General features: G+C 41.4%; 1 protein-coding gene and 1 long non-coding RNA gene across 6 annotated transcripts in view; one reads left to right on the forward strand and one right to left on the reverse strand.

The window, feature by feature from the left end:
* Window positions 1-27482, forward strand: part of FAM135A (family with sequence similarity 135 member A) — a 145473-nt gene extending 117991 nt beyond the window's left edge. For 4 of the 5 annotated variants that reach the window (XM_027832720.3, XM_037894284.2, XM_037894283.2 and 1 more), the window contains 6 exons: window positions 3799-3890; window positions 10006-10103; window positions 20954-21105; window positions 23533-23643; window positions 25233-25346; window positions 26015-27482. In XM_027832720.3, coding sequence (XP_027688521.2) covers window positions 3799-3890; window positions 10006-10103; window positions 20954-21105; window positions 23533-23643; window positions 25233-25346; window positions 26015-26220 — 773 coding nt within the window. In that variant the 3' untranslated portion in view covers window positions 26221-27482. Of the gene's footprint in view, window positions 1-3798; window positions 3891-10005; window positions 10104-20953; window positions 21106-23532; window positions 23644-25232; window positions 25347-26014 lie in introns of those variants that run through there. The other variant, XM_037894285.2, reaches the window with a different exon arrangement.
* Window positions 15311-22106, reverse strand: LOC122464972. The gene is made up of 3 exons (XR_006289443.1): window positions 21896-22106; window positions 21500-21508; window positions 15311-15323 (listed from the first exon to the last, which is right to left on the reverse strand). It is a non-coding gene; the product is annotated as an uncharacterized LOC122464972 (long non-coding RNA).
* Window positions 27483-27633: the final 151 nt, after the last annotated feature.

Consider the following 27633-nt stretch of genomic DNA (forward strand, 5'->3'; position numbering starts at 1 on the left):
CAACCCAACAAATTATTAAAGATAAAGTTTTGCATGGTCACTCTAGCTTCTGTTGTCCCTTTCCTGGAGACTGGTGTGCTACCCTTGACTTAAAAGATACCTAATTCCATGTGGCAACCAACCAACCAAGCTCACAGGAAGTACCTCAGATTTCTGGTGAATCAAAATCATCAGTTCACTGTACTACCATTTGATCTGTCAGCAGCTCTCAAGGTCTTTACAAAAGTTATTGCAGTAGTAGCTGCCTTCCTCAGAAGATCAGGAGTCCAAGTTTATCCCTGTTTGAACAACTGGTTGTCAAGGGCGGATCCAGACTGCAGGTGTGGTTCAGTGTATCTCTGATCTAGTCAACATTCACTGCTTTAGGACTGCTAGTCAATGCAGAGAAGTTTCCTCTCCCCAGTTCAGAGAACAGAGTTTATGGGGGCTGTACTAGACGTGAATCAAGCCAGAGCTTTTCTTCTGAAATCAAAGTATCAGGCAATTTGATCAGTTATTACAGATCTCAAAGCTCAACAAATCCCAAAAGCACGAAACTGTTGGAGGCTTCTGGGACATACATGGTTCAATACACCAGACTGCCCCTCAGAATTCTTCAGGGTTGGCTAGTCTCAGTCTACTCACCGAGCTGTCTCAATTTAGACATAGTGGTGAGGATACCCTCTCATGTCCCTTCCTCCCTTGACTGGCTGGACTTGTCCACCAGTGTACATATGCATGTTCCCTTAGCCCATATGACACCAATGCTCACATTAGTGTCAGACACATCTGCCTTTGGGTTGGGGGCCCATCTGGATTCTCTACAGAATCATGGGTCTATTGTTTGCAGAGGACTTAGCTTTACACTTCAATGTCAGAAAGCTGTCAGATTTGCGTGCCATCTTGCTCCAGATCAAGGGAAACAGCCTGTTAGTCCTTACAGACAGCACACTGGCAATGTCTTACCTTAACAAGCAGAGAGGAGCCCATTTGTCTCCTCTCTGTTGAGGCATCTCTGCTTTGGGAGCACTGCATTGCCAACTTGATTGATCTGGAAGCTTCTTACCTATCGGGGGTCCAAAATGATGTGGCAGATTACCCTGAGCACATAGTTTGAGTTACCATGAGTGGTATCTTTGTCCAGATATTTCCAGATACATTAGTGAAATCTCCACTCTCACTTCCTTTATACTTGGACCTAATCTCCCTGTGATGGAGGGCGCTTCCTGCTGGCTGTCCCGGGGATTAGCTCTGTTAGCCAGTGTGCCGCCTTCTTGTGATGTCTCACTGCCTGGACCCATGTCGTTTCCAAGAACCATGGCATCCTCTTCAGGACACAGCCCTCCAGCTGTGCAACACTCTGTGCTCCCCCTCTTCTGGGGGAATGTATTGGAGTCCAAGTGTCCAGCCACTTCCTCAGTGGGGATGAGGGGAGGACCCGGGCCTGCTTACTACTCCGGGTTCCAGACCAGGGACCCTGTAGATGGCAGCCACATGCGTGTCCCCTCCAGCTTCCCCTCCCTGGGCCACATCCCTGCAGCCCCAGCACCTTCTCCGCCCTTATCTCAGGATCTCAGCGTGACAGTTTTAGCAGTCAGCCAGGAGGTGTCTCTCTCTTTCCTGATCCTATCCAGCACTTCTCTGTCCAGGGTGCTAACTTTCTTCCTCCTGCAAGGCAGCCTGTTCTCCCTCCTCAAGCTCTAGGGAGCAACTAACTGCACCTGTCCTGCCCTGCAGCTCTTTTCATATGGGCCTGCCAGGCCCTGGTTGGCTGCTCATCGCAGCCCCTCTCCTATTGGCTCCCTAGGGCTCCATTAACCCCTTACAGGCCAGTGTGGGGCGGTCGCCCCATCACGCTCCCCAAATCATAGTCACGTACTCCACCTGATCCTGCAATCTCTCCATTTAATTGTATAAATGCTCCATTGCTAGACATTAGAGAGCAGTCTTTCTCAAAAGAAGTTCAAGAGATCCTGCTAAATAGTAGAAAGCCTTTTACTCGGACTACTTACCTCTCTAAGTGGAGATGTTTTTCCAACAGGTCTCTCCATTACAGAGTATCACCTTCCCATTCTTCCATTTAACACATACTAGATTACTTATTGGACCTGAAACCACCAAGGTTAAGCTGTTACTTTTCTATCAAGGTACATCTGGCAGCTATTTCAACTCTCTACCCTAAAATGGATAACTGATCTGTTTTTTTTCTAATGACATGTCCATAAGGTTTTTGAAAGGTCTAGTCAAATTGTATCATCAGGTGCAAGACCCCATTCTCCCAGGAGATCTAAACTTAGTGTTGTCAAGACTTATGGGTCCCCATCTGAGCCTTGCTACTTACTTTCTACTACTTCTATCAATGAAGGTGGCATTTTTGGTTGCCATCACCTCGGCCACAAGAGTAGAACAGCTGCATGCCTTAATGATCCCTATATGATCTTCTTTAAGGACAAGGTTTACCTGCGTCCTCATCTGAGGTTTGTCACAAAGGTGGTGTCCTCTTGCCATATCAACCAGCCAATGTACTTACCTGTATTCTGGCCACAGCCACATTCGAGTAGGGAAGAGGAATGCATGCACACTCTGGACATCAGAAGAGCTATGGCATTCTACCTGGACAGAAGTCCTCCCAACTGTTTGTCCTTTTATTCTCTCTGCCACAGCTACAATCAGCCTCCACTCAGAAAATTTCTTCCTGGATAGCCTCCTGTATATGCATGTGCTATGCCCTGGCTAATGTAACCCTGCCACAGGTCATTCAGTGAGATCACAATCGGCCTCAGTGGCTTTTTCTAGCACATGTTCCAGTTGTGGACATTTGTAGAGCGGCAAATTCATCCTCAGTCCACACATTTGCATCCCATTATACTGTTGTTAGGACTAGCGACAATGGTAGAGTTGGACAAGTTCTACAATCTTTATTGAAATAAACTCCGAGTTTCATGGCTTGTGAGTCACCAAGAGTGGAATGCACATGTTCAATGACTCAAAGAAGAAAAAAGTTATTAACCTGTTCAATAACTGTTGTTCTTTGAGATGTGTTACACATATCCGTTCCACAAACTGCCCTCCTACCCTCTACATTGAAGTTCCAGCAAAAAGAAACTAGTGGGGCCTGGGGACAGCTCTGACCTTTACACGTGTACACAGTGATGCACAGCAGCAGAGGCTCTCGAGTCACCCAAAGGGAAAATGTTTCCAACAGCAGGGCACGCAGACACCAAGAGTGGAATGGATGTGTACAACACTTCTTGAAGTGCAACAGTTACTGAACAGGTCAGTAACCTCTTTTTTTATAATCCATTTTGCCTTTCTACTTTACTAATCCTTATGTAGTGCTGCTTCTAACTGGTCCCTTACTCCTCTCTCTCCCATCCCTCAAATTCTCTAATCCTTCCTTACTCCTCCCCCAATCTGAGTTCATTTCACTGAATTTTATCAAAATTAGTTAGTACTTAGTTGTACTTTTTGCCTTAACATCCAGTGAATGTAAAATATTATACACATAGTCACCAAAACTTAACTACGTAAGTTCTGGGTTTTCTAAAATGGCTGTGAGCTTTGTGTCATTTCTGTAGATTGTGATTCTATCATTGTGTTTGGTTTTGCTACTACAGCATCAGAGGTCTTAATTAGTTTTAATTTTGATATGGTAAAATATAAAATTTGCATTAGTTTGCTGGGGAATGCCAGTGCTGCAGTTGTCTGTCTGTCCATTTTGTCTGTCTTGTTTCTAAATTAGTATATTTACCTTGTTAAATAGCAAGATCACTTTTGTCATAGCAAGCCTTTTAACCTTTTTTGTTTGTTTGTTTTAAGGTAATAGTGCAGATCTAAGATTAGTGAAGACTTATATTGAGCTTGGACTACCTGGCGGACGAATAGATTTTCTTATGTCTGAGAGGAACCAGGTATTTGTAAACAACAAAAGGATTTTCTTACAACAAATTAAATTGTATACATTTTTAAAAAATGTTTTCTTAAGTTACCATTATTATTGTATTGTAATGAATTTAGACCCTGATCCTGCAGAAGTATCCATATAGACAGACTGCTTAGCCATTTTAGATAACTATTGTAATTGGGGAGACTAAGTGGTCATAAAATGGTCGATGCAAGTGAATCCTTTTGCAGAATCTGAGGTTTAATTTTATTATACACTAAGCCCTGGTTTACACTAGGAGTTGAGGTCGAATTTAGCAGCATTAAATCAATTTAACCCTGCACCCGTCCACATGACGAAGCCCTTTTTTTTCGACTTAAAGGGCTCTTAAAATCGATTTCCTTACTCCACCCCCGACAAGGGAATTAACGCTGAAATCGGCCTTGCCGGGTTGAATTTGGGGTACTGTGGACGCAAGTAGACGGTATTGGCCTCCGGGAGGTATCCCAGAGTGCTCCATTCTGACCCCTCTGGACAGCACTCTCAACTAGGATGCACTGGCCAGGGAGACAAGAAAAGGCCCGCGAACTTTTGAATTTGGTATTCTGTTTGGCCAGTGTGGCAAGCTGCAGGTGAGTGCAGAGCTCATCAGCAGAGGTGACCATGTAGCGCTCATCAGCAGAGGTGACCATGATGGAGTCCCAGAATCGCAAAAGAGCTCCAGCATGGACCGAACAGGAGGTACAGGATCTGATCGCTGTATGGGGAGAGGAATCCGTGCTATCAGAACTCCGTTCCAGTTTTCGAAATGCCAAAACATTTGTCAAAATCTCCAAGGGCATGAAGGACAGAGGCCATAACAGGGACCCGAAGAAGTGCCGCATGAAACTTAAGGAGCTGAGGCAAGACTACCAGAAAACCAGAGAGGCAAACGGCCGCTCCGGGTCAGAGCACAAAACATGCCGCTTCTATGATGAGCTGCATGCCATTTATAGGGGGTTCAGCCACCACTACCCCAACCATGTTGTTTGACTCCTTCAATGAAGATGGAGGCAACACGGAAGCAGGTTTTGGGGACGAGGAAGATGATGAGGAGGAGGTTGTAGATAGCTCACAGCAAGCAAGCGGAGAAACCAGTTTTCCCGACAGCCAGGAACTGTTTCTCACCCTGGACCTGGAGCCGGTACCCCCTGAACCTACCCAAGGCTGCCTCCCAGACCCGCCAGGCAGAGAAGGGACCTCTGGTGAGTGTACCTTTTTAAATAGTATACATGGTTTAAAAGCAAGCGTGTTTAATGATTAATTTGCCCTGGCATTCGCGGCCAGTACAGCTACTGGAAAAGTCTGTTAAAGTGTCTGGGGATGGAACGGAAATCCTCCAGGGACATCTCCATAAAGCTCTCCTGGAAGTACTCCCAAAGCCTTTGCAAAAGGTTTCTGGGGAGGGCAGCCTTATTCCGTCCACCATGGTAGGACACTTTACTATGCCAGGCCAGTAGCACATAGTAGGGAATCATTGCAGAACAAAGCATTGCAGTGTTTGTTTGCTGGCGTTCAAACAACATCCGTTCTTCATCTCTCTGTGTTATCCTCAGGAGAGTGATATCATTCATGGTCACCTGGTTGAAATAGGGTGCTTTTCTTAAGGGGACATTCAGAGGTGGTCTGTTCCTGCTGGGCTGTTTGCCTGTGGCTGAACAGAAATGTTTCCCGCTGTTAGCCACAGGGAGGGGAGAGGGGCTAGCCACGTGGTGGGGGGAGGCAAAATGCGACCTTGTAATGAAAGCACATGTGCTATGTATGTAATGTTAATAGCAAGGTTCACCATGAAAGAGTGTACCCATTGTTTTATAAAACGTGTCTTTTTAAATACCACTGTCTCTTTTTTTTTTTCTCCACCAGCTGCATGTGTATCAAGGATCACAGGATCTTCTCCTTCCCAGAGGCTAGTGAAGATTAGAAGGCGAAAAAAATGCACTCGTGATGAAATGTTCGCTGAGCTCATGCTGTCCTCCCACACTGACAGAGCACAGATGAATGCGTGGAGGCAGACAATGTCAGAGTGCAGGAAAGCACAAAATGACCGGGAGGAGAGGTGGCGGGCTGAAGAGAGTAAGTGGCGGGCTGAAGCTGAAAGGTGGCGGCAGCGTGATGAGAAGAGGCAGGATTCAATGCTGAGGCTGCTGGAGGATCAAACTAATATGCTCCACCGTATGGCTGAGCTGCAGGAAAGGCAGCAGGAGCACAGCCCCTGTGTAACCAACCGCCCTCCTCCCCAAGTTCCATAGCCTCCTCACCCAGATGCCCAAGAATGCGGCGGGGGGGCCTCCGGCCGCCCAGCGACTCCACCCCAGAGGATTGCCCAAGGAACAGAAGGCTGGCATTCAATAAGTTTTAACCTTTTAAAGTGCGGTGTGGCCTTGTCCTTCCCTCTTCCACCACCCCACCTGGTGCTTCTCTCCTCCACCACCCCTCCCAGGCTACCTTGGCAGTTATCCCCCTATTTTGTGATGAATTAATAAAGAATCCATGAAGCAACAATGACTTTATTGCCTCTGCAAGCGGTGATCGAAGGGAGGAGGGGAGGGTGGTTAGCTTACAGGGAAGCAGAGTGAACCAAGGGGGTGGGAGGATTCATCAAGGAGAAACAAACAGAACTTTCACACCGTAGCCTGGCCAGTCATGAAACTGGTTTTCAAAGCTTCTCTGATGCGCACCGCGCCGTCCTGTGCTCTTCTAACAGCCCTGGTGTCTGGCTGCACGTAACCAGCGGCCAGGCAATTTGCCTCAACCTCCCACCCCGCCATAAATGTTTCCCCCTTACTCTCACAGATATTGTGGAGCACACAGCAAGCAGTAATAACAGTGGGAATATTGGTTTCGCTGAGGTCTAACCGAGTCCATAAACTACGCCAGCGCACTTTTAAACGTCCAAATGCACATTCTACCACCATTCTGCACTTGCTCAGCCTGTAGTTGAACAGCTCCTGACTACTGTCCAGGGTGCCTGTGTATGGCTTCATGAGCCATGGCATTAAGGAGTAGGCTGGGTCCCCAAGGAGAACTATATGCATTTCAACATCCCCAGTGGTTATTTTCTGGTCTGGGAATAAAGTCCCTTCCTGCAGCTTTTGAAACAGACCACAGTTCCTGAAGATGCGAGCGTCATGTACCTTTCCCGGCCATCCCACGTTGATGTTGGCGAAACGTCCCTTGTGATCCACCAGTGTTTGCAGCACTATTGAAAAGTACCCCATGCGGTTTATGTACTCGCCGGCTTGGTGCTCCGGTGCCAAGATAGTGACATGGGTTCCGTCTATGGCTCCACCACAGTTAGGGAATCCCATTGCAGCAAAGCCATCCCCTATGACCTGCACATTTCCCAGAATCACTACCCTTGATATCAGCAGCTCAGTTATTAGCATTGGCTACTTGCATCACAGCAGCCCCCACAATAGATTTGCCCACTCCAAATTGATTCCTGACTGACCGGTAGCTGTCTGGCTTTGCAAGCTTCCACAGTGCTATTGCCACTCATTTCTCAACTGTGAGGGCTGCTCTCATCTTGGTATTCTTGCGCCTCAGGTCAGGGGAAAGCAAGTCACAAAGTTCCATGAAAGTGCCCTTACACATGCGAAAGTTTCGCAGCCACTGGGAATCATCCCAGACCTGCAACACTTTGCGGTCCCACCAGTCTGTGCTTGTTTCCCGGGCCCAGAATCGGTGTTCCACAACATGAACGTGCCCCATTAGCACCATGATGCCCACATTGCCAGGGCCCGTGCTTTGAGAGAAGTCTGTGTCCATGTCTTCATCACTCTCGTCACCACGCTGACGTCGCCTACTCGCCCGGTTTCGCTTTGCCAGGTTCTGGTGCTGCATATACTGCTGGATAATGCGTGTGGTGTTTAATGTGCTCCTAATTGCCGAAGTGATCTGAGCGGGCTCCATGCTTGCTGTGGTATGGCGTCTGCACAGAAAAAAGGTGCGGAACGATTGTCTGCTGTTGCTCTGACGGAGGGAGGGGTGACTGACGACATGGCTTACAGGGTTGGCTTACAGGGAATTAAAATCAACGAAGGGGGTGGCTTTACATCAAGGAGAAACAAAAACAACTGTCACACAGAATGGACCCCCAAGGATTGAACTCAAAACCCTGGGTTTAGCAGGCCAGTGCTCAACCCAATACTCAACCCAATGAGCTATCCCTCCCCCGGTATTTCAGGCAGGACTGAATCTCCATTAAACTTTTTAAGGTGCCCCTGACAGACCTCACCAAAACAATTGTCAGCCGTTGATTTCACGGAGGGAGGGAGGGAGTGGGGAGCAAATGAATACAAAACAAATCTGGTGTATTTCTTGTTTTGATCCACTCCATCGATTTTTTACATCTTCGGCTGGCAGCAGATGGTGCAGTAGGACTGCTAGCCATCCTCATCTCCTGGCTGCTCGCCATAAGATGATACAATAGGACTGCTGGCAGGACTAAAGAGAATGACCTGGTCGAGTCACTCCTATTTTAGTCCCTGCACCCATGTCTGCCCTGGCGCTCCTGACCGACCTTACCGAGGCGACCAGGAGCACCTCAGACATGACAACAATGGCTATCAGGCCTATTGTACCGTCTGCTGCCACAAGGCAATGGGTTGCTGCTGTGTAGCAATGCAGTACCGCATCTGCCAGCACCCAGGAGACGTACGGTGACAGTGAGCTGAGCGGGCTCTATGCTTGGCGTGGTATGGCGTCTGCACAGGTAATTCAGGAAAAAAGGCGCGAAACAATAGTCTGCCATTACTTTCACAGAGGGAGGGAGGGCCTGACGACATGTACCCAGAACCACCCGCGACAATGTTTTTGCCCCATTAGGCATTGGGATCTCAACCCAGAATTGCAGTGGGTGGCGGAGACTGTGGGAACTGTGGGATAGCTACCCACAGTGCAATGCTCCGGAAGTCGATGCTAGCCTCAGTACTGTGGAAGCACTTGGCCGAGTTAATGCACTTAATGCACTTAGAGCATTTTGTTTGGGGACACACACAATCAACTATATAAAAATGATTTCTAAAAAACCGACTTCTATAAATTCGACCTAAATTCGTAGTGTAGACATCCCCTAAAGCAATTATACAAACTGGCATGACCTTGCTAAATATATATTATAATTTATACATATTATATAAATTAATACATCTCTACAGAGCATTTAGAGGTATAGTAATATAATCTGCAATCCTCTCTTCTTCTCAGCATAATAACCAATTAAGACTAGAACACCCCTAAGTTTTTCCCATCTTAGCTGACAGGAGCGAAGCCCAGGGTGGGAAGAAAGAAGAGCTAATGTTTCATGTAACAGAGTCTGAGAACCACAAAATAGTCAGCCTTTCCTTCTTTATTCTTTTTTTTTTTTTTTTTTTTTTTTGGTCATTGCATTGCAATATTGGTATTATGATGATAAATCAGTAGCAATTACCAATCTTAAATATCTTTGGTTTTGTTTAAAATAGTTTTCAAATGACTTTAGCTTGAAAAAAGTATAGCTGACATTTTAATATGATTTTTATCCAATTACAATACATGTTCTAGATGTACTTCAGATAACTAGTCATTAATGGATTTAAGGTGAAACAACTCGTTTGATCTCAGTCTACAGCCACTGTAACTTGTTGCTATTAATTAGTGTAGAGAAGCAGCCCTAGATTGAAATAAGGTCCGTTTTTTCACACTTTGAAATAAGAGAGAGGTGCATACAGTAAATTCTACTGTTGCATACAGTAAATTGCCTCATATTATCATTTCAGTTACAGTGTGGCTTAATCTGGGATATGTGGTTTGTCTTTTCTCTGTCCAGCTGATGAGAACTGTGCATATGTGATAGAGGTTAGACTAGCGGTACTGTTAATATTAGTTTTGGTGCTCTTTAGAGCAAAATACTTATCATAAAATGATGTACAGACAATTTATTCCTTCCTCCCAAAAAACCCTACCCAGGAGGGGGCTGCAATGTTGTGTTCTGATATCAAAGTTGGTATGCATGTTTTTATATGTGTGTTTAGTTGTTATATATTTGATTAATAAGAATTTATACTGAATGTAAAATAACTCACTATATTTGGAACATACGTAATTATTTTTCCTTTCTACAGAATGATACCTTTGCTGATTTTGATTCCATGACTGATCGCCTTTTAGATGAAATAATACAATATATTCAAATTTACAACCTAACAATTTCAAAAATCAGGTAATACCTATGTTGTATATTACTTTATTTCTTTAGAATATATAATACCCACTAGAAAGTACATGATTAGTTGTCCTAAACTGTCATACAATTACTTGATAATCAGGTACAAAAAAGATGGGGTTGGGGGAAAACATACCAAAATGGGGGGAAGAGAAAATTAGATGATGTGGGCTTCTAAATGAAAAACAAACAAAAGAAGTTTTAATACACAATATTAAAACTATAAATAGTGTTATGGCTGCAGGTTACGTTTAAAAATTTAACAGTCTGCAACATCTTAAAAGGAAAATTTCTTCATCAGTAACTGAAGTTCTCAGAATATAATATATTAACTTTTAGATCCACACTGTGGGAATTAGTGTGATGGGCTCTGCAATCCTGGAACCAGGATTTAAAGTAGTCTAGCTTTAAGGTCTTATGGTAAGGATTTAGACAGCACTACAAGCTGTTGCGTTATAGGCATCATGGGCTGATTGTAATGTATTCTGGGCCTTCCTGGATTATTGCCTTCAGTAACCTGTCTGAGAACATCAAGGAGGAGATGTGTCATGAGGAGGATCTTATTTCCTAGATGGATGCCATACCATACCATCAATCCTTGTTAACTGACAATACTCATGGAGGCACCAGTTGCCAACTCCATATTTAAAGTTGTGTTTTGGTTTGCACTTTAAGAAAGAATTCATGCTTTTTATTATGAGTTCACAATTCAGAACTATTGTTTTAGGCTCTCTGCAAACTCAGATATTGCTGCACAGGTTACACTTGAAGTTTTGAAGTTTTTCTTCATAACAGTAACAGCTGGCTAATATTTTTAATGAAGCTGAGAGAAAACAACTGAGTCTGTCCACACCCCATGCTTTGGGAAATGCTGCTCCTCTGCCTTTTCAAAAGTCCAGTCTGCTCAGCAGTAAGACTCTTGAGGAGACTGAAGGAAACCAGAGCAGCTCAGTTTTTAGAGGGGTTTCATCTTACTATTAGGCAAAGACAACTTCCTTCAAGTATCATAGGAACTATACCCAGTATCACATGGAAACACCCAGCAGGAGTGTCTTCTGAACAGCAAAAAAAAGAAAAAAAAGTGGCCTCATTCTGCTTGTTAACTTAAAGGGGTACAGCACAAAGAGAAAATATCTTCATTTCCAGGTTCTCCAGGACTGCTTCATCCTCTAGAAAGTAGCAGTTTTGATATCTCAGTAGAGAGCCCATTCCCAGTCCATGCACATGCTCTTCCCCTTGTCCCATTCTTCTTCTGCATCATTTCACAAACATAGGAAGTGATCTGTCTCCATCCAGTTTCTGCATCAGATATGAGTTTCATCTATATCAAACTATGTACTTTTAATTTGTTTTCACAAAGTCTCATAGCATCCTTGGGGAGATTAGAGTGCATAAACAGTGTGTCCGGAGCAACTGTTTAGAAGGACCCAAAACCTTTCAGATGCCCATTTCCCCATTCATTCATTCTTTGAGGAAAAGTCCAAAGGGAAACTGATCTGTTCAGAGAGTCCAAATGGCTAAAACTCAGTATCCAGGCCTGTTATGAGAAGGTAAGAGTTCAACACCAGAAATACCCTTAAGTCCCTTTCCACCAAGGTAGCAGACATCTCCATAATTTATCTGTGTAATGTACCTAACTGGAGTTAGTATGGCTGTCTTTCACTATTTAATTCACACATATAACCGACAGTATTTTTTTTACTCTAGAACTATGAGAGTACCTGAATAGATAGAACTCCATTACATGCTTGTTTCAAGAGGGCACTACTTCAGTTTGTATTTAGTTAGCCATTCAGCTCTCATCCTCTAGAGTTCTACTTTTTGTTAATGTGGGTGTCTCTTAGAGACAATTGCATGAGGAAGAAAGGAAAAATATGTATTAACCCAGTAATTAGAGTTCTCTGAATATAGTGCCTCTACAAATCGACACTAAACCTTCATTCTTCCCCACTTCTCTTGGAGTTTGAGATGGTTTAGATGAAAGAAAGAGCAGCTCAAGACATTTACAGGAACAGGCCTTTTAGAATGGTAGTTACTGCCTAATTCCTATGCACCCCCTAATGACTAAACTGGTTTAGAATGGTTTTCAGGATCACAAGGGCATGGCTCACAACTCCTACAATGAGGATCTGCACAAACAATTATATGAGAGAATAGCAGACTTTAATTCTTTCATAATTACTAAAAGTCCTTTCCAGCCCTACATTTCTGTGATTCTATTATTGTTCAGTTAATACATAGATGGACTGACATCAAATACCATGGGGAGCAGGGACAGTGAAGTGCCATCCACTGAGACAGCATTTTAAAAGGTTACCTTTTGGAAGGCAGTACTATGTAAATGATGCAGAGCCAGCAAGTCAAAATATATATCACACTACAAAACCCTTAACAGAAATAACACTTCTGTAGGGCATTATGCCTGGCAGTGACTTATATAAGGACTCCCAGAACTCCTGTGTTCAAGTTACACAAATGTATCGTTCTTAATTTTAGTCTTTTATAATGTTGTCCTTGTGAAAAGTGCTGGATAGGCATCTCTGAAGACTGTCTCTTACTCATGTAGAGAGCTAATGCATGATGAACAGTGGCAGTACAAAGTTAGTACTGCCACACTATACTACCAGTTAGTACACCACACCATAATACCAGTATAGCTTGTCAAACTGATGTAATCTACCAGAAGTGTGGAAGGCTAGCTTATTTTCCGTGTTCATTTAATTCTTGGCTTATCTCCTGAGACTGCTTTCAAGGGTGCCAGTTGTGGTTTTTTTATTATATAGACATATGTCCTCTATGATTGGGTTGACATTTGATTTCTTTCACACACAAATTGACAAAAAATTAGCTTGGCAGCAAAATGTATTACCAATCTGGGATGGAATTTGAATGGTGATCAATAGAATGGAAGGTTATATATCCTATTAACAGTACTCATATGGGAACAAAAGGATATAGAATGAATACATTTTAGTAATCAACTAATGCACATGCTTTTTTCTCTAAATACAGACAAACAGAGCAAGGCAACACACAGTCAATCTATTTTGAAAAGCTGCATATCTTCAGTGGACTGCTTAGAAAGATTTGCAAAACAGAATAGTGAATTAATGGAAAAATGCAGCTCCAGTTCCATTAATATATTAAGAATAATACATGACTGAGGCAGTAAGTTTGGCAAAGGACTCAGGGAAGGCCTGGATTCCATAATGTCCCTTTTTTCCCCCTTTGAATTCTGTAACTTAATGTTTTTCGGAGACTCTGCTGAGGTTGAAGAATTTCAGCTGGTGTCCCAGAGGCCAGTGCTTATTAAGTCCTGTCTAGACTGGAAAAATAGGTTGTGTTTTTAAAATGTTAGCAAACACGTTATAATTAAAATGTTTAAACACTGGTTTTGACAGGGTTTAACATCTTTAAGGTGTTTTGTTTTCTGTCTACATTAATGTTTAAAATACATTAGTAAAATTTTTAAATATGACCCATTTTTGTAGTAGACGGAGCCCTAGAAATATCCACACTTGGGAATTCCTTCCTGTGGGGTACCCTCAAGCCTTTTCACCCCCATCTCAGGAAGAGCTGAGAGAAAAAAAACAAAGGAAATCAGCTGTTGCCACCAGCTAATTAAACAACATATGCACAAACTTCTTAGGGACACAAAAATCCAATCCTGTTCTTAAAAAAGGTAAATTTTACTAACCTCCCCCTCCCCCTGCACACGCGCGCGCACACACACACACACACAATACATTTTGAAACTTAGGCTTTTTGCTAAATCTTTAAAAAAACAATTACAAAAATTAAGCATCAAGATAGCTCTCTTGAGGTTCAGCTTAAAGGTTACAAACAAAACAAAAGCACCTGGGGTTAGCACAAAGGAGTCCACAAGCCCGTAAGAAATAAAAGAAATAACCCTAATCATGTCTTTCTAGACATTCCCTGATTTACTTACATAGCTGGGGTTTCAGGTAAGTAGGTTTGAGATCTGAATTAATGCTTCTTCATACCTTGTTTTAAAGCTGCTTGCAAATTGCTACTCTGTGTCTCCACTCTCCAGAGAACAAAAGACAAAAGAGGGTAGTCTTGTTTCAATTTTAAAAAGTTCTAGCCTTGCCATTGGCTTTTTTGGTCAGGTGCCCACTCCCTTCTTTTTACCTATGGGCTTTTTTTTTTTTTTTTTTTTTTATCCTTTACAGGTAAAGCAAGTAGAGAACAGCTGCTAACAGGGATTTTATAGCTAACTGGCTGGCTGGATGTCCATAAAAGGGAGCTCCCCCTGCCCCTTCATTTATCACATAGCCTAATTCGAATTCCTGGAAAGATACTGGAACAAATTATGAAACAATCTATTTGTAAGCACCTGGAGGATAATAGGGTTATAAGGAATAGCCAGAATGGATTTTTAAAGAACAAATCATGCCAAACCAACCTAATTTCCTTGGCAGTGATAATAGGCTAGTGGATGTGGGGGAAGCAGTCAATGTGGTATGTCTTGTTTTTAGTAAAGCTTTTGACACAGTCCCCCATGACATTCTCATGAGCAAATTAGGGAAATGTGGTCCAAATGAAATTACTGTAAGGTGGATGCACATCTCTTTGAAAGACCATACCAAAGAGTAGTTACTAGTGGCTTGCTGTCAGACTGGGATGATGTATCTCGTGGGGTTCTGCAGGGATCAGTCCTCTGTCTGGTACTATTCAGTATTATTATTAATCACTTGGATAATGGAGTGGAGAGTATGCTTCTAAAATTTGCAGATAACACTAAGCTTGGAGGGGTTGCAAGAACTTTGGAGGACATGATTAGAATAAAAAATGGCCTTCACAAATTGGAGAATTGGTCTGAATTCAACAAGATGAAATTCAATAAAGGCAAGTGCAAATACTTCATTTAGAAAGGAAAAATCATGCTCAACTACAAAATGGGTAATAACTGGCTAGGTGTTAGTACTGTTGAAAAAAACCTGAGGATTATAGTGGATCAGAAATTAATTTGGGTTAACAAAGTGATGTAGCGGCAAAAATGGCCAGTATCATTCTGGGATGCGTTAAGGGAGTGTCATGTAATATAGGGGAGGCAGTTCTCCCCCTCTACTTGGCACTGGTGAGGCCTCAGCTGGAGTCTATGTTCAATTCTGGGCTCCATGCTTCAGAAAAGATGTGGACAAATTGGAGAGATTCCATTGGACAGCAACAAAAATGATAAAAGGTTTAGAAAACCTGACCTTTGAGGAAAGGTTAAAAAAACTGGGCATGTTTAGTTGTGAGAAGAGGACTGAGGGAGGACCTAATAAGTCTTCAAATAAATTAAGGGCTATTGTAAAGAAAATGGTGAGCAACCATTCTCCATGTCCACTCAAGGAAAGATAGGAAGTAACAGACTTAATCTGCAGCAGGCGAGATTTAGATCAGATTTTAGCAGGGGTATGCGCAGGAATTTAAATGTTGTTGCTTTTGGAGCTGCACTGGCCCCGGAGCTAGAGGCGTTCCATGCCCCTACCGATTATTGGGGAAACCCAGACCTCTGCTTTCCCCTCTTTGTGCACACCCCTGGATATTAGGAAAAGCTTCCAAACTATAAGGATAGTTAAGCTCTGGAATTCCCATTATAGGAAGTTTTAAAAAACAGGTTGGACAAATAACTGTCAGGTATGGTCTAGGTTTACTTGGTCTTGCAGTAGTGCGGGGGGCTGGACTTTATGATTTCTCAAGGTCCCTTCCAACTCTACATTTCCGTGACTGTTAAGATCAGTACCTCACACAGTGGGCCATGATCTTAGTTGGAATCTGTAGGCACTTATTGTAACTATGAATTCAGTGGCAAAAAACTGTTAATGCAGAATTAAGGTTGCTTGGTGTTATGTCATCCCCTTGCAGATCACTGAGTTGAGCAAAACGCAAAACTTTTGAAAACCAGGAAATGCACAGTTCAGATTGCCCATGCACCCTCAACTCTGTCCTCTCTCAGCAAAGCCCCAATATGCCCTGTTAATGCCCATACTTTTACTCTGCCAACTGCATAGTTGTTGAAATGTACAAGCTCTTCACCTCCTTTTACAACCCATTTGCTCTCACCCAGAGGATTCCATGTAACACTACTAAAGGATCTAAACAGAAAAGGAGGAGCTGTCCATGTCATCTTCCCTCTGGTCCCCTGGAGCTGACAGTAGCCAATGGGAATTTTTTGCATACACTCCAGGTGCAGTCAATATGGTGGAAGCCGTAATTGGGCTTGCTTGGTAAAGATGTGTTTGTGATATGAGGACACATGCAGATTACTTTGAAGTGTATGACAGAGCTGTGATTATGATATGAGATCAGTGTTTTGCACCCTCTCATGTTTTGCGAGAAAAGGAATGAGCTGCATGTGTACCTTCAGGATCCAGTATGCATCATTTAAATGCAGAAATATGTAGGTTATGAGGGCATAGGGCTTTTATTACAAAGGATGTTGTCAGCATTAAAGTGGAAAATGAAAGCATTCTAATGCTTTAATAATGGTTAAGAGAAAGTGTAGGATGACAATCCTGTCAGTAAGTGTAAGGGACTTGTAAAAGGCTGTGAGGTGGTTCTTAAATTGTAATGTGTGCTCTTATTTCTGGGGAATTGACTAAGTGTGTGAGTGTACGCCAAGATCTGGAGCCAGCTGAACCTTATACCACCAAGGACTAGTGTGAGTATGTGCATTTTGGGGCATTGTTCAATGAAGGTAGAAGAAAGGTGACGTGGGCAATCTTTTCCCCCTCTCCCCCCACTGACCTTCAGTACTGTTAATTCTAATCCTCCTTTTAAAAGGAGGTGAAGAGCATGTATATTTCAGCAACTCTTGGATTGGCAGAGTAAAGGTATGTGCATTAACAGGGCATATTGGGGCATTGCTGACAGAGGACAGAGTTAAGGTTACATGGGCATCCTTAGCCAGGCATTGCTTGGTTTTCAGAAATTTGTTTTGTTCTACTCTGTGTTCTGCAAAGAGATGACATGCTACCAAATAATCTTAACGCTGTGTTAACAAAGTCTTTTGCCACTGGATTTCCTAACGTTTTGAACAGGAAAAGACTGGTTGGTAGAAGGAGTGACGAGTCATTTAGGCAGTTGCACATATCACAACCCTCAATTTGCATACTAAGCCAAATCAACCTGTAGTAAGCAATTCCCATGTCATGGTGTACTCCTTGCTGTCCCGCAAAATTCTGCACCCTCATAATCCAGGAATTGCTGAGAATCCACACATTGGCAACCCACACGTTTCTTTTCCTTCAGCAGTCAAGGCACCTGCACTCAGTTCCAAACCTCCGCACTATGTGTCTTTGGAAACACCACATTAATCTGCCCCAAGATCAGAAAGTAGCAACTTCCCCGTCTCCTCACTTCCCCAGGGGCGAGTAAAATACAGATTTTCTCGAACAACCAGTCCAAGGCTTGCTTACCACCCCTCTTCTTTGACACAACTGGCTGCTGACTATTCTGCTGTGTTCACAGTAAGCCGCTTCATAAAGTAAAACACGTTATAACAGAGACAGCTTTTAGCAAGCAACATGAGATACTAACTCTTCACTGCAAAGGTGCACAAAGTTTCAGACTAGTGGTGTCAGTGGTGAGATGTTCATTCGGGGCAATGGCATCAGCACATTCTCTTGAGTTACCCAGGCAAGCATAAGTGGCTGAATAGAAACTCTCTGTTTTTTTTCTTTATTAGTGCATGCACACTGTAATCATTTCAGACTGCACATCTCTGCAGGCGAAGAAGTGAACATGTTCTTAGATACCTTTCACAATTTGGATCACCCAAAGCTTTAGTGGGTGCCATGTGCTATCTTGGGTAAAAATTGACCAGTTGAGACCATTTTGCCCTGCATCTCCATGATAGCCTGATCTCTAGTTCTGAGGGGAAAAGCCACACGCACACCCCTAGAAACTTTTTGAAAAAAATGCTATTTTTTCAGGGTTTATATCTCTAAAACCCACGGCTCAAATGACCCAAATGAGGGTCACTGTACTATAACCTTACTTAGCACTCTCACAAGGAGGGGTGAAAGTAACTTAAATTTCTTACCGGTACAGTTGTATCGCAGCCTCCCTTCCCTCCTCCACATTTAACTTCATGGATCCCTTTGCATGACTTTGATACAGTAGCTGTCTACTAGTTTTATTCTAGAGTATTGGTAGTAGCTTTAAGCTTTAACATTGGCTGTATAGTCATGGCTCCAGTGCTGGGAGAGAACTCTCCCAGCGCTGTAATAAAACCACCTCCATGAGGGGAATAGCTACCAGCGCTGTCTACACTGCCACTTACAGCACTGAAACTTTCCTCGCTTAGGAGTGTGAAAAAACACACACACACCCTCGAGTGAGGAAAGCTTCAGCACTGGTAGCTATTCCCCTCATTGGCTGTATAGATATACCCTTTTGTGGATGACTTTCAGCTTCTTCATTTGTTGCTGTTCTTTTTAACTGACAATCCCCATTTCCATGTTTAAACATACCCGTTAGTGTGTAAGACGGGGAGAGGGCTGGGGAGGTGTCACAGACCAGCAAACAGCAGCAAGCTCCCACCATTGGGAAAGAGGCATGACATGAAGAAGTTTCATGCGGAGTGCCAGCTGCTTTGGAACCCAACTCGCATGCTGCCATGCCCCATGCCTTGCTTCCTCCTCTCCCCTCCCCCCCCCCGGCTGCTGGATCAGTCCTCTGGCACCCCATAGCTTCCAGCAACAGGGACTGCTGCAGAGACTCCTGCAAACAGCCTGGGCACAGGAGAAGGAAGGAGGGTCCCTGGCTCTGGTTCTCCCCGATTGCAGCCAGGTGAGCTCTCCCTCCTGCAGCTGGCTGAATAATGAATGAACCCAAGGGCTGGAAGCAGAGTACAGTGCTCTGGTCACAGAGCACAAAGCCACCCCTTCATCCTGCAGCATGCACACAACACTCGCTCCCCAAGCTGCCTCGTCCCCAAAGGGCCCGCGTGTGTGGATCTGCACGCTGGAGGGCAGGCGGCACACAGGAGAACCAGCCCAAGGGAAACAAGCACACTCCTGAGTCCTGCTCGCATTGCACTCCTTAGACTCCCCTCCTGCCCCCCCCCTGCCTGCCACCTTTCAGCTCCTCTAATCTCCGAGGTCAACTCTGATTCCCTCTCCAACTATGCTTAGGGGTGGTCAGTTAGGTTGCAGAGAGAGATGTTTGCTGCAATCCATTCTGCCTTCAGGGATTTCACAACACTGGGCCCCTTCCAGCAACATCTCCACTCCGGTGAGTCGTTCCCTCTTATCGAAGGCTGAATTATGCAGTGTGTGATTCTGTAATCGACTACATTTAATTACATTGTTCCAACAGAGGGGACAATCACACTGGGTGCTTTCTACTGTAAATTACGCGCCTGACACGACAGACTTGACCAATAAGAAGCAAGTGGTTACCATGTTGGCACTCAAAAGCTAATGTTCGAAAACATGTGAACGTCTTCCACCTGACAAGAAGTAAAAACTGAAAAGGAGCATTTTGTGTCTAGAGAATGTAAAATATATTTAATTCAAGAGATAAATCAGATTTTTGTTATTACTACAGTTAAACCTAGCCTATTTTACCCATTTGTACTGAATGCTTTGGCCACTTTCTTACCGGTACGCTGTACGGCTTACTTTCACCTCTGCTCACAAGGCGTTGCAAATTTTAGAGCACTTAGAAGCGTTGGCCTTTAAAAAAGAAGGATAGAGAGATAACGGAAGGAGATGGCTTTTCTACACACCCATATACAAGGCTCAGAAAGGTGTGAGAACACTGAGTAGAGGTTACATCTCAGCGCTATTGTTTCAGGTTGTAGTGGGAACTTTTCCATTCATCTCAGTGGGTGTTCTCATCCCCATTCTGTTGCACCACTATAATAAGCTATTTGGGTCATTTGAGCCAAGCTTACCTTGCAGCATATTTAATGGAAAAATCCTTTCAAAATAATAAAAAGAAATACAGACTAACACGGCTGTTACTCTGAAACCTTTCAAAATAATTGCTCTCAGTATAAGAGGAGAGGCATGTACATGGTGTATGTATGGTATGATAGAGCTTAGGACAGGGATATACTTGTCCTGCTAGGTGTGCCCAAGTTTCAGATAGGTGAAGAAAAGCCCCACTCCTCTTTACTAGTGGCGGTAACAAATTTGATATACTCCTGTCAGCTGTAGCTATCTTACTTTTGCAGCTAGCTTGACTTGCTCACCGCTCTGGAGGGACAACTGAACCATAAAGCTAAATATTCAGCTCTTTAGTCCATTCCCCAAGCAAACGCACCTGAGATGTTGCTTCCACCAAAAATAAAGTATCTATCCAGATTGACATTTTCTTCCTCCCCAGGAATACTTGTAGAATCTGCATCATACAGGTTGTCTTGGCAACTGATAAGCATCCATCCCACTAACCTCCACAGTCATTAAATACCAAAATGATGTCTTATTCAGTCATTCACATCACATTTATAATATTTTCTTAGTAGTTGGTGTGTACCTGGTTCAGAAACAATAAACTTGAAAAAAATTGGTTGATGTGTTAACTGAAATAGGTTTTTTATGTGTTTAACAATGCTGAGGAGCTCACGAAAAACTTCTCTCTAAGCTAGTTGGGCGTTTTGGAAAATATTGAACCTTATAGTAGTTTGTTTTTGTTTTGTTTTATTACTTAACATTTTGAAGTCACGGGGAGTGGCGGGCGGGGGGGGGAGGGAGATTGGAAATATTCCATTTCTTTCTTTCTTTACTCCTTAAATCGTTTATAAAGGCATCAAATTTCACTTTAAGGAAAAATAAAATAAAAAGAATTTCCCCAAGGTTTCATTTTACGCTGTTTTTCTTTTCAAATAGTTTTATTGGACATTCGCTGGGCAATTTAATAATCCGTTCAGTGCTCACAAGACCTCGGTTTAAATATTACCTCAACAAACTTCACACCTTCCTGTCTCTCTCTGGACCACATCTTGGTACCCTCTACAACAGCAGTGCTCTTGTTAATACAGGTAAAAGCTTCAATGTTGTTTTCAATGGTATGAATTCAGGATACATTTGTTCAGGAGAAAATGAGTAGGCATCTCTTGCTTTTGAAATGTTAATAAAAGGCTCTTCTAGGGCCTACAGCTTTATGCATTCTTTGAATTAGGAAAATCAGGCACATTCTCACACACTGCTTTTAGAAACAAATGGAGAAAGAGGCAAGTGTAAAACCTTAATGGGAAAAAAGACAACCATTATAAGAGCACATCAGTCTGTTTGAACCAGTTGTTATGTTAAAATATTTTTCAAGGTATAACCTTCTAAGATTGTTTATTGGTAAATACCTAGCTAAGATATAATTAAACAAATCTTCAAAGAAAACAAATGTAATAAACAGTTATATGCATACAGTCAATGAACAAAAACAACCTGTGATCTTTGTGTCCATAAAAACTAACCCAGACAGTTCAAATATTGAATATCAAATGTGCTCAACAAACTGCTAGTGAACAATGGTGTTCCCACACCTTGAATACTGCGTGCAGTTTTGGTCACCCCCTCAAAAAAGATAAATTAGAAATGGAAAAGGCACAGAGAAGGGCAACAAAAATGATTAAGGGTATGGAGCAGCTTCCATATGAGGAGAAATTAAAAAGACTGAGACTGTTCATTTTAGAAGAGAGATGAATAAGGGGGAATATGACCGAAATCTTGAAACTTATGAATGGTGTAGAGAAAGTGAATAAGGAAGTGTTATTTACATAACACAAGGACCAGGGGTCACCCCATGAAATGAATAGGCAGTAGGTGTAAAACAAACAAAAGGAAGTAGTTCTTCACACAACACACAGTCAATTTGTGGAACTAGTTGCCCTAGGATATTGTGAAGGCCAAAAGTATAACTGGGTTAAAAAAAGAATTAGATAAGTTCCTGGGATATGAGTCCATCAATGGCTATTATCCAAGAGGATCAGGGATGCAACCCCCTTGCTCTGCGTGTCCCTAAGCTTTGACCACCAGATGCTGGGACTGGACGATGGGATGGATCACTTGATAATTTCTCTGTTCTGTTCATTCCCTTTGAGCTGTTTGGCATTGGCCACTGTTGGAAGACAGGATACTGGGATAGGTGTTCAATTGCTCTGACCCAGTACAGCCATTCTTGTGTTCTTAACAATCTACAGACCAAATAAACAATTAAGGAACATGTATAATCTATATGCGTACATTTTCTGAATAGAAAAAGGTGAAAATTGTCGTGCATTATTTGCCCAAATATAATTTGCTGGAGTTGTGAGGATATCAGTGAAATTGAGTGGGCTTTTGAAACTTGGCATGTACAATATGTAGCCCTCAATGCATGCTTTACCATGGTGGGGGGGAAAGTTTTGCCGTAAGTTATCCCAAAAAATTACACACTAAGCATGAACAACCTATTATTTGCTTTTAGTATTCCAGATGATGTGAGATTTGGATATTTGAGTATTTTCATAGTCAGCAGTGAGTCTAGTTGGCTTTAGTCATGTTAGTAATAAGGTTAGACCTTTCTAGGTATCATACAGAAAAATTTTATATTTTCTGAAGAGTTGGATCGCTTGTGATTGATCACGTCTCACGATACCATTCTCTTACAATAACCCTCATTGCTTTTCATATGTTTAATGGATTATAAATTTTAAGTTAATATTCCAGAAAACTCAAATAATTACATGCGATATAGCATTTTAGGACTGAGCATGACTAGCATTAAAACTTTGGGTACTAGCTATATATTTATTTGTGACCACTTGAGAATACCTGGTAGTTTGTTTTCTTCTGCTTTATAGAGATAACAAGGGCTTGTAAGAATTTCTGAAAGGTCATATTTAGACGGATGGCTTTACCCATCAACTGGGAAAAAGAGGTGCTGCACAACATCCAGGAGGGTATAATAATGAGACCTCTTTTCCATTCCTCTTCCCAGTCCAGAGAATGCCTTCCCTTTCTTTTCTGCCTACCTTCCATGAATCTTGACCTCTGTGATTCTAAAAGTTATTTGTTTTGGTGACACTTGAGTCTCTTTTATATTTTAGACAGGTTATATATTTCAGCATCAAAACATCTGAAACATTATTTTAAAATGTTGAGGGTATGTCTGTATGTTACCTTGTGGTTAATATTTAAAGACATACCTTGATATTTTGGTGAAAGAACTTTTTCCCCTAGCACCAAGAATATTAACTTTGTTTTAACTAAGGACAGTATTCATTATTTATTAAATACATATCAGATAGGAAACAATGATGGCTGAGAGAACTATAGAATGGTTGTGGGTTTGATAATGCTAACATAAATGTAAAATAAAGAGTGGGAAATGTAATGTATGGACATTGACTTTACACATTTAATTGCCGTTTAGTGATTCTTATTTTACTGCTGAAATATACTTACATCCACTGTATGTAACCATACAGGTCTCTGGTTTATGCAGAAGTGGAAAAAGTCGGGTTCTTTATTACAATTGACATGTCGAGATCATTCAGACCCACGGCAAACTTTCTTGTACAAACTTAGTAAAAAAGCAGGTAAGTTTTGTTCATGTTGTTCATCTTGTAGACAAGTTTGTACAGGATGTCAATAAAAAGAAAAAAAATAGAAAATATTTTTTAGATAAATAATTGCATGTTCTACCATTCTGTCAGCTCTACAGTCCATTATTTGTCTATACTAAGTATTACTTCAGAAATAAATCAGACTGTGTTTGTACTGTAGTAGGTAGGTCATCGAGGACCTTTCTTTCTAATTAATGAACAAACTAGCCAACCTGTATTTGGGCCTGATCTTGCACCACTGATGTCAGTGGTTTCAGTGAGAGTAAGATTGAATGCATTATACAGTCATGAAGGACCAAAAGCAGGGGTTATGTCTTTTCATTTCTAGAACTGTTTGATAACCTACATAATTTTTTTCAGATGTTAAACTTCTGTTGTAATATTTGTTCCAAGATCACTGATTAGGCAGTTAGTTTGTCATGGAGGTGATTGACGTAATAAAAACCTATGACTTGTATCTAAAGATTTTAATTCAAATCTTTCACTAACCTGTTAGCTATTCCCATTTTATCCTTCCATGTACTTTTCCCCACTCCATTTGTTTGTGTTATGCATTAAGTCAATGGCTAAGAATCAGTTTAGGTGGTGTCTGAGATGTTAATAGTTGAGGTTGGTCACCTTTAAGCATTGTGAAGTGGATATCAGGTAAATATTGCTGAATGTGTATGTCAGGCAGGCGTGCACTGAGATGGAATCCTTGTGGAGCTCAGTCAGGCACTTGCATCACCAGCTAGGCTGTTGAGCCCTCCTAGGGACCCACCAGCCATCCAGGGTAGTGGCAGAGGTCCCTGGCACCTGAAGGTTCCATCCATGCCGGAGGCCTTCCAGGCTGCTAAAGACAGCATGTCTTTGCCGGTGCTGCCGACGCCCCATCAAGACGTGGTCGTCTTGAGGGAAGCTGGCACTGGGGCCCACGCAACATTCCCCATCCTTGCGGCATTGCTCCCCAGCACCGCGGCAGAGATACAACGATTGGTGTTGGGGGCATTGGAGAGGCGATCGGCAACGGTTGAAGTGTTCTCCGACTGGTTTTTTAACGTTATAATTCTTGACGTCTGATTTGTATCCATTTATTCTTTTGCGTAGAGACTGTCGGGTTTGGCCAGTGTACATGGCAGAGGGGCATTGCTGGCACAATCTACCAATGTGATATATGCCATCATGTGCCAGCAATGCCCCTCTGCCATGTACATTGGCCAAACCCGACAGTCAACCTATTGCATGGGTGGGAAAAGCCTAGTCTTTCAAAAGTCAACTTTCACTTTGGTTGCTTTCTTTCAAGAAGTCCCTTATTTCAGTATTTTTGAAAGGTGTTTGGGTTTTGGACTATAATTTCTGGCTGTTTGAAAAAGTTCAGGGTTCTTGGAAGAGTTGAAATGTAACTTGATTGGATATTATTTTTTTAGCTTTAATGAATTAAATTAATCTTCTTTCTTTTTTTACAATATCTAATAATAAATCAGTCTCCAGTTTCTGTTTGAAAATTTTTATTATGTTTATCTTGCAGAAATTTTCAAATGATGCATATTGTTTATATTTACCATTTCTTTTCCTTCCTGCAGGTCTTCATTACTTCAAAAACATAGTGCTAGTCGGATCCCTGCAGGATCGTTATGTTCCTTATCACTCTGCCCGCATAGAGATGTGCAAAACAGCTTTGAAAGATAAACAGTCAGGTAATAAATGTGAAGTCTCTGTGTGTTTAGAACATGGATAGCTTTATAACAAATGTCAAGATAAATAAACCGTTATTTTCAAATAATTGAATTTTCCATGTAAGATTTCTCACACCCTTTTTTTTTTTTAAACTTAAACAGTAATATTGTAGAGCCTTGACCATATCCCCATTGAAGTCAGTCAGAAGCCTTGCCATTGACTTTGGGAGCAGAATGGTGTCTGTAATTTAAAAAAAAAAAAATGGCAGATTTTATTTAGCAGAGGCCCAATTCCATACTAGCAGTGAAAAGAAAGGGTTTTTCTTCCCCCCACTTACGAAGGATCATTTCTGATTATAGTTCGTGATGAGATATTATGGCACATCTGTACTACAGCATTATTTGTCTGAAAAGTAAATAGACAAAATATTCTGGAGTCGTCATAAATTAGTACTGGTAAACACAATTTCACTATGAAATGCGAACAGTAAAATGTATGGGTTATAAGATTTTTTTTTTAAAGTCTATGGAAATTAGATTTCAAATGTTCTCTTAGTAGGGAGACAATATAAAACAGGTCTCTGTTTTCTAGAATGTGTTCATATTTTCATATTCAGGGACACATAATTGTAGCTCATTCTGGGTGACACGTAATACAAGTGGGTTTTTTTTATTTTGTTTTTTTACAGGACCGATTTATGCAGAGATGATCCAGAACCTGCTTCTACCAGTTCTTCAAAACAAGGAATGTAATTTGGTCCGTTATAATGTCATCAATGCATTGCCCAATACAGCCGATTCTCTCATAGGGAGAGCTGCACACATTGCTGTTCTTGATTCAGAAATATTTTTAGAAAAGTTCTTTCTGGTTGCTGCCCTAAAATATTTCCAGTAGAAGAAAAGCATTTTAAGAGACTTGACTATTACCTCATTAACAGATGAATCAAATAATGTGTGGTATTGAAGTATAGCTGCAGCTGTATTTTAAGAGATATTTATACTTTTGTATGGAAGATAATTTATATCATCCATGTTTAGAGCTTTTTTAACATCGACTTTACTTTCTAGGTAATGTGGCTGTGCAATATTTTTTATTTGATTCTTTTTACTTTTCTATTACTTTTTCTTAATTTTTGGGTACCTAATTGAGTGGAGATTAAATTACAGTATGTACATTTGGTTGGTTTATTATTGGTTCTTAGACTACAAAAGTCAATGCTATATGGCTACATTTTAATAGAGGCTTTGGATGCCAAAATAAATTTGAATTTAAAAATTCTCATAAAGTATTATGCATCTGATTGTTATATTTTAGCATTGTAGAAAGTCTAACTGGAAAAACAATTAGCTGCTAAATTATCATACATTGAAAACAGCTATATCTGAAATGCTGGTAAAGACCATTATTTTAATGAGCGAACTGAGTCGTCTGTTCAGATATCACTACATCCTAATAATTTTCTACAAAATCATCGTCATTATTAAACATGTTATGCCTGTGGAAATATATTTTCTACTGATGATCTCAAAAACATGTTGGTTTACATATTCACTTATATTACTGGAACTTTAGTGTTCAGAAGTAAGCAGCAATTAGGGATTTTTGAATGTTTAAATAAACAACAGCTGCCTTCTAATAATTGGGGTGTTGCAAATTAAATAAAATTGCTCTTACTCTCTCAGTTCAGTTCTTCAAATGAACCTTTTACATGGACTTCCTTGTATGTACGTAAAATAAGTAAATGTAATAAATTTCTGCAATACTTTTATGAATTTAGATAATTTTTAAATATTCTTAAAATGTTTTATTGATTACAAAGTATTGTAAATATAAATCAAGGTATCTTGAAATGGAACAAAATTATAAACTTTACATGTTTAGTGATGCAGATAAAATGTTTTTGATATACAGGAATGTTAAAGGTCTGTTGACTTTTTACTGGTGCTGAATAGCATTGAGTTTAATTCCTCCTCCCTATCCCTTTACCTGTTTAAAACAGTAATGCACTAAATGTGGAAAGGAGGTAATATGTGCATTCTCTAATTGTAATGAACAGAATTTTTTGAAAAATATAAATTGGTTGTATAACTAATGCATGTTTATTTTTAGCATTGTGTTATTGCATCTGGTGTTAATAAAATGAACAAATGACTCTACTAGAAAATTAAAGAAACTGAAATCTTTTGCTAGTTTTCAAAATTTTGGGAGACTGTATATATTTTGTATTATTTCACAGAGCTATATCAATACGAGTTTATAATTAAGTAACCTTGCATTTTGATAGGGTTTGTTCTTCTAATCTTTGTA

Source organism: Chelonia mydas, chromosome 3 (genome assembly GCF_015237465.2).
Source record: "Chelonia mydas isolate rCheMyd1 chromosome 3, rCheMyd1.pri.v2, whole genome shotgun sequence".
Lineage (NCBI taxonomy): Eukaryota > Metazoa > Chordata > Testudines > Cheloniidae > Chelonia > Chelonia mydas.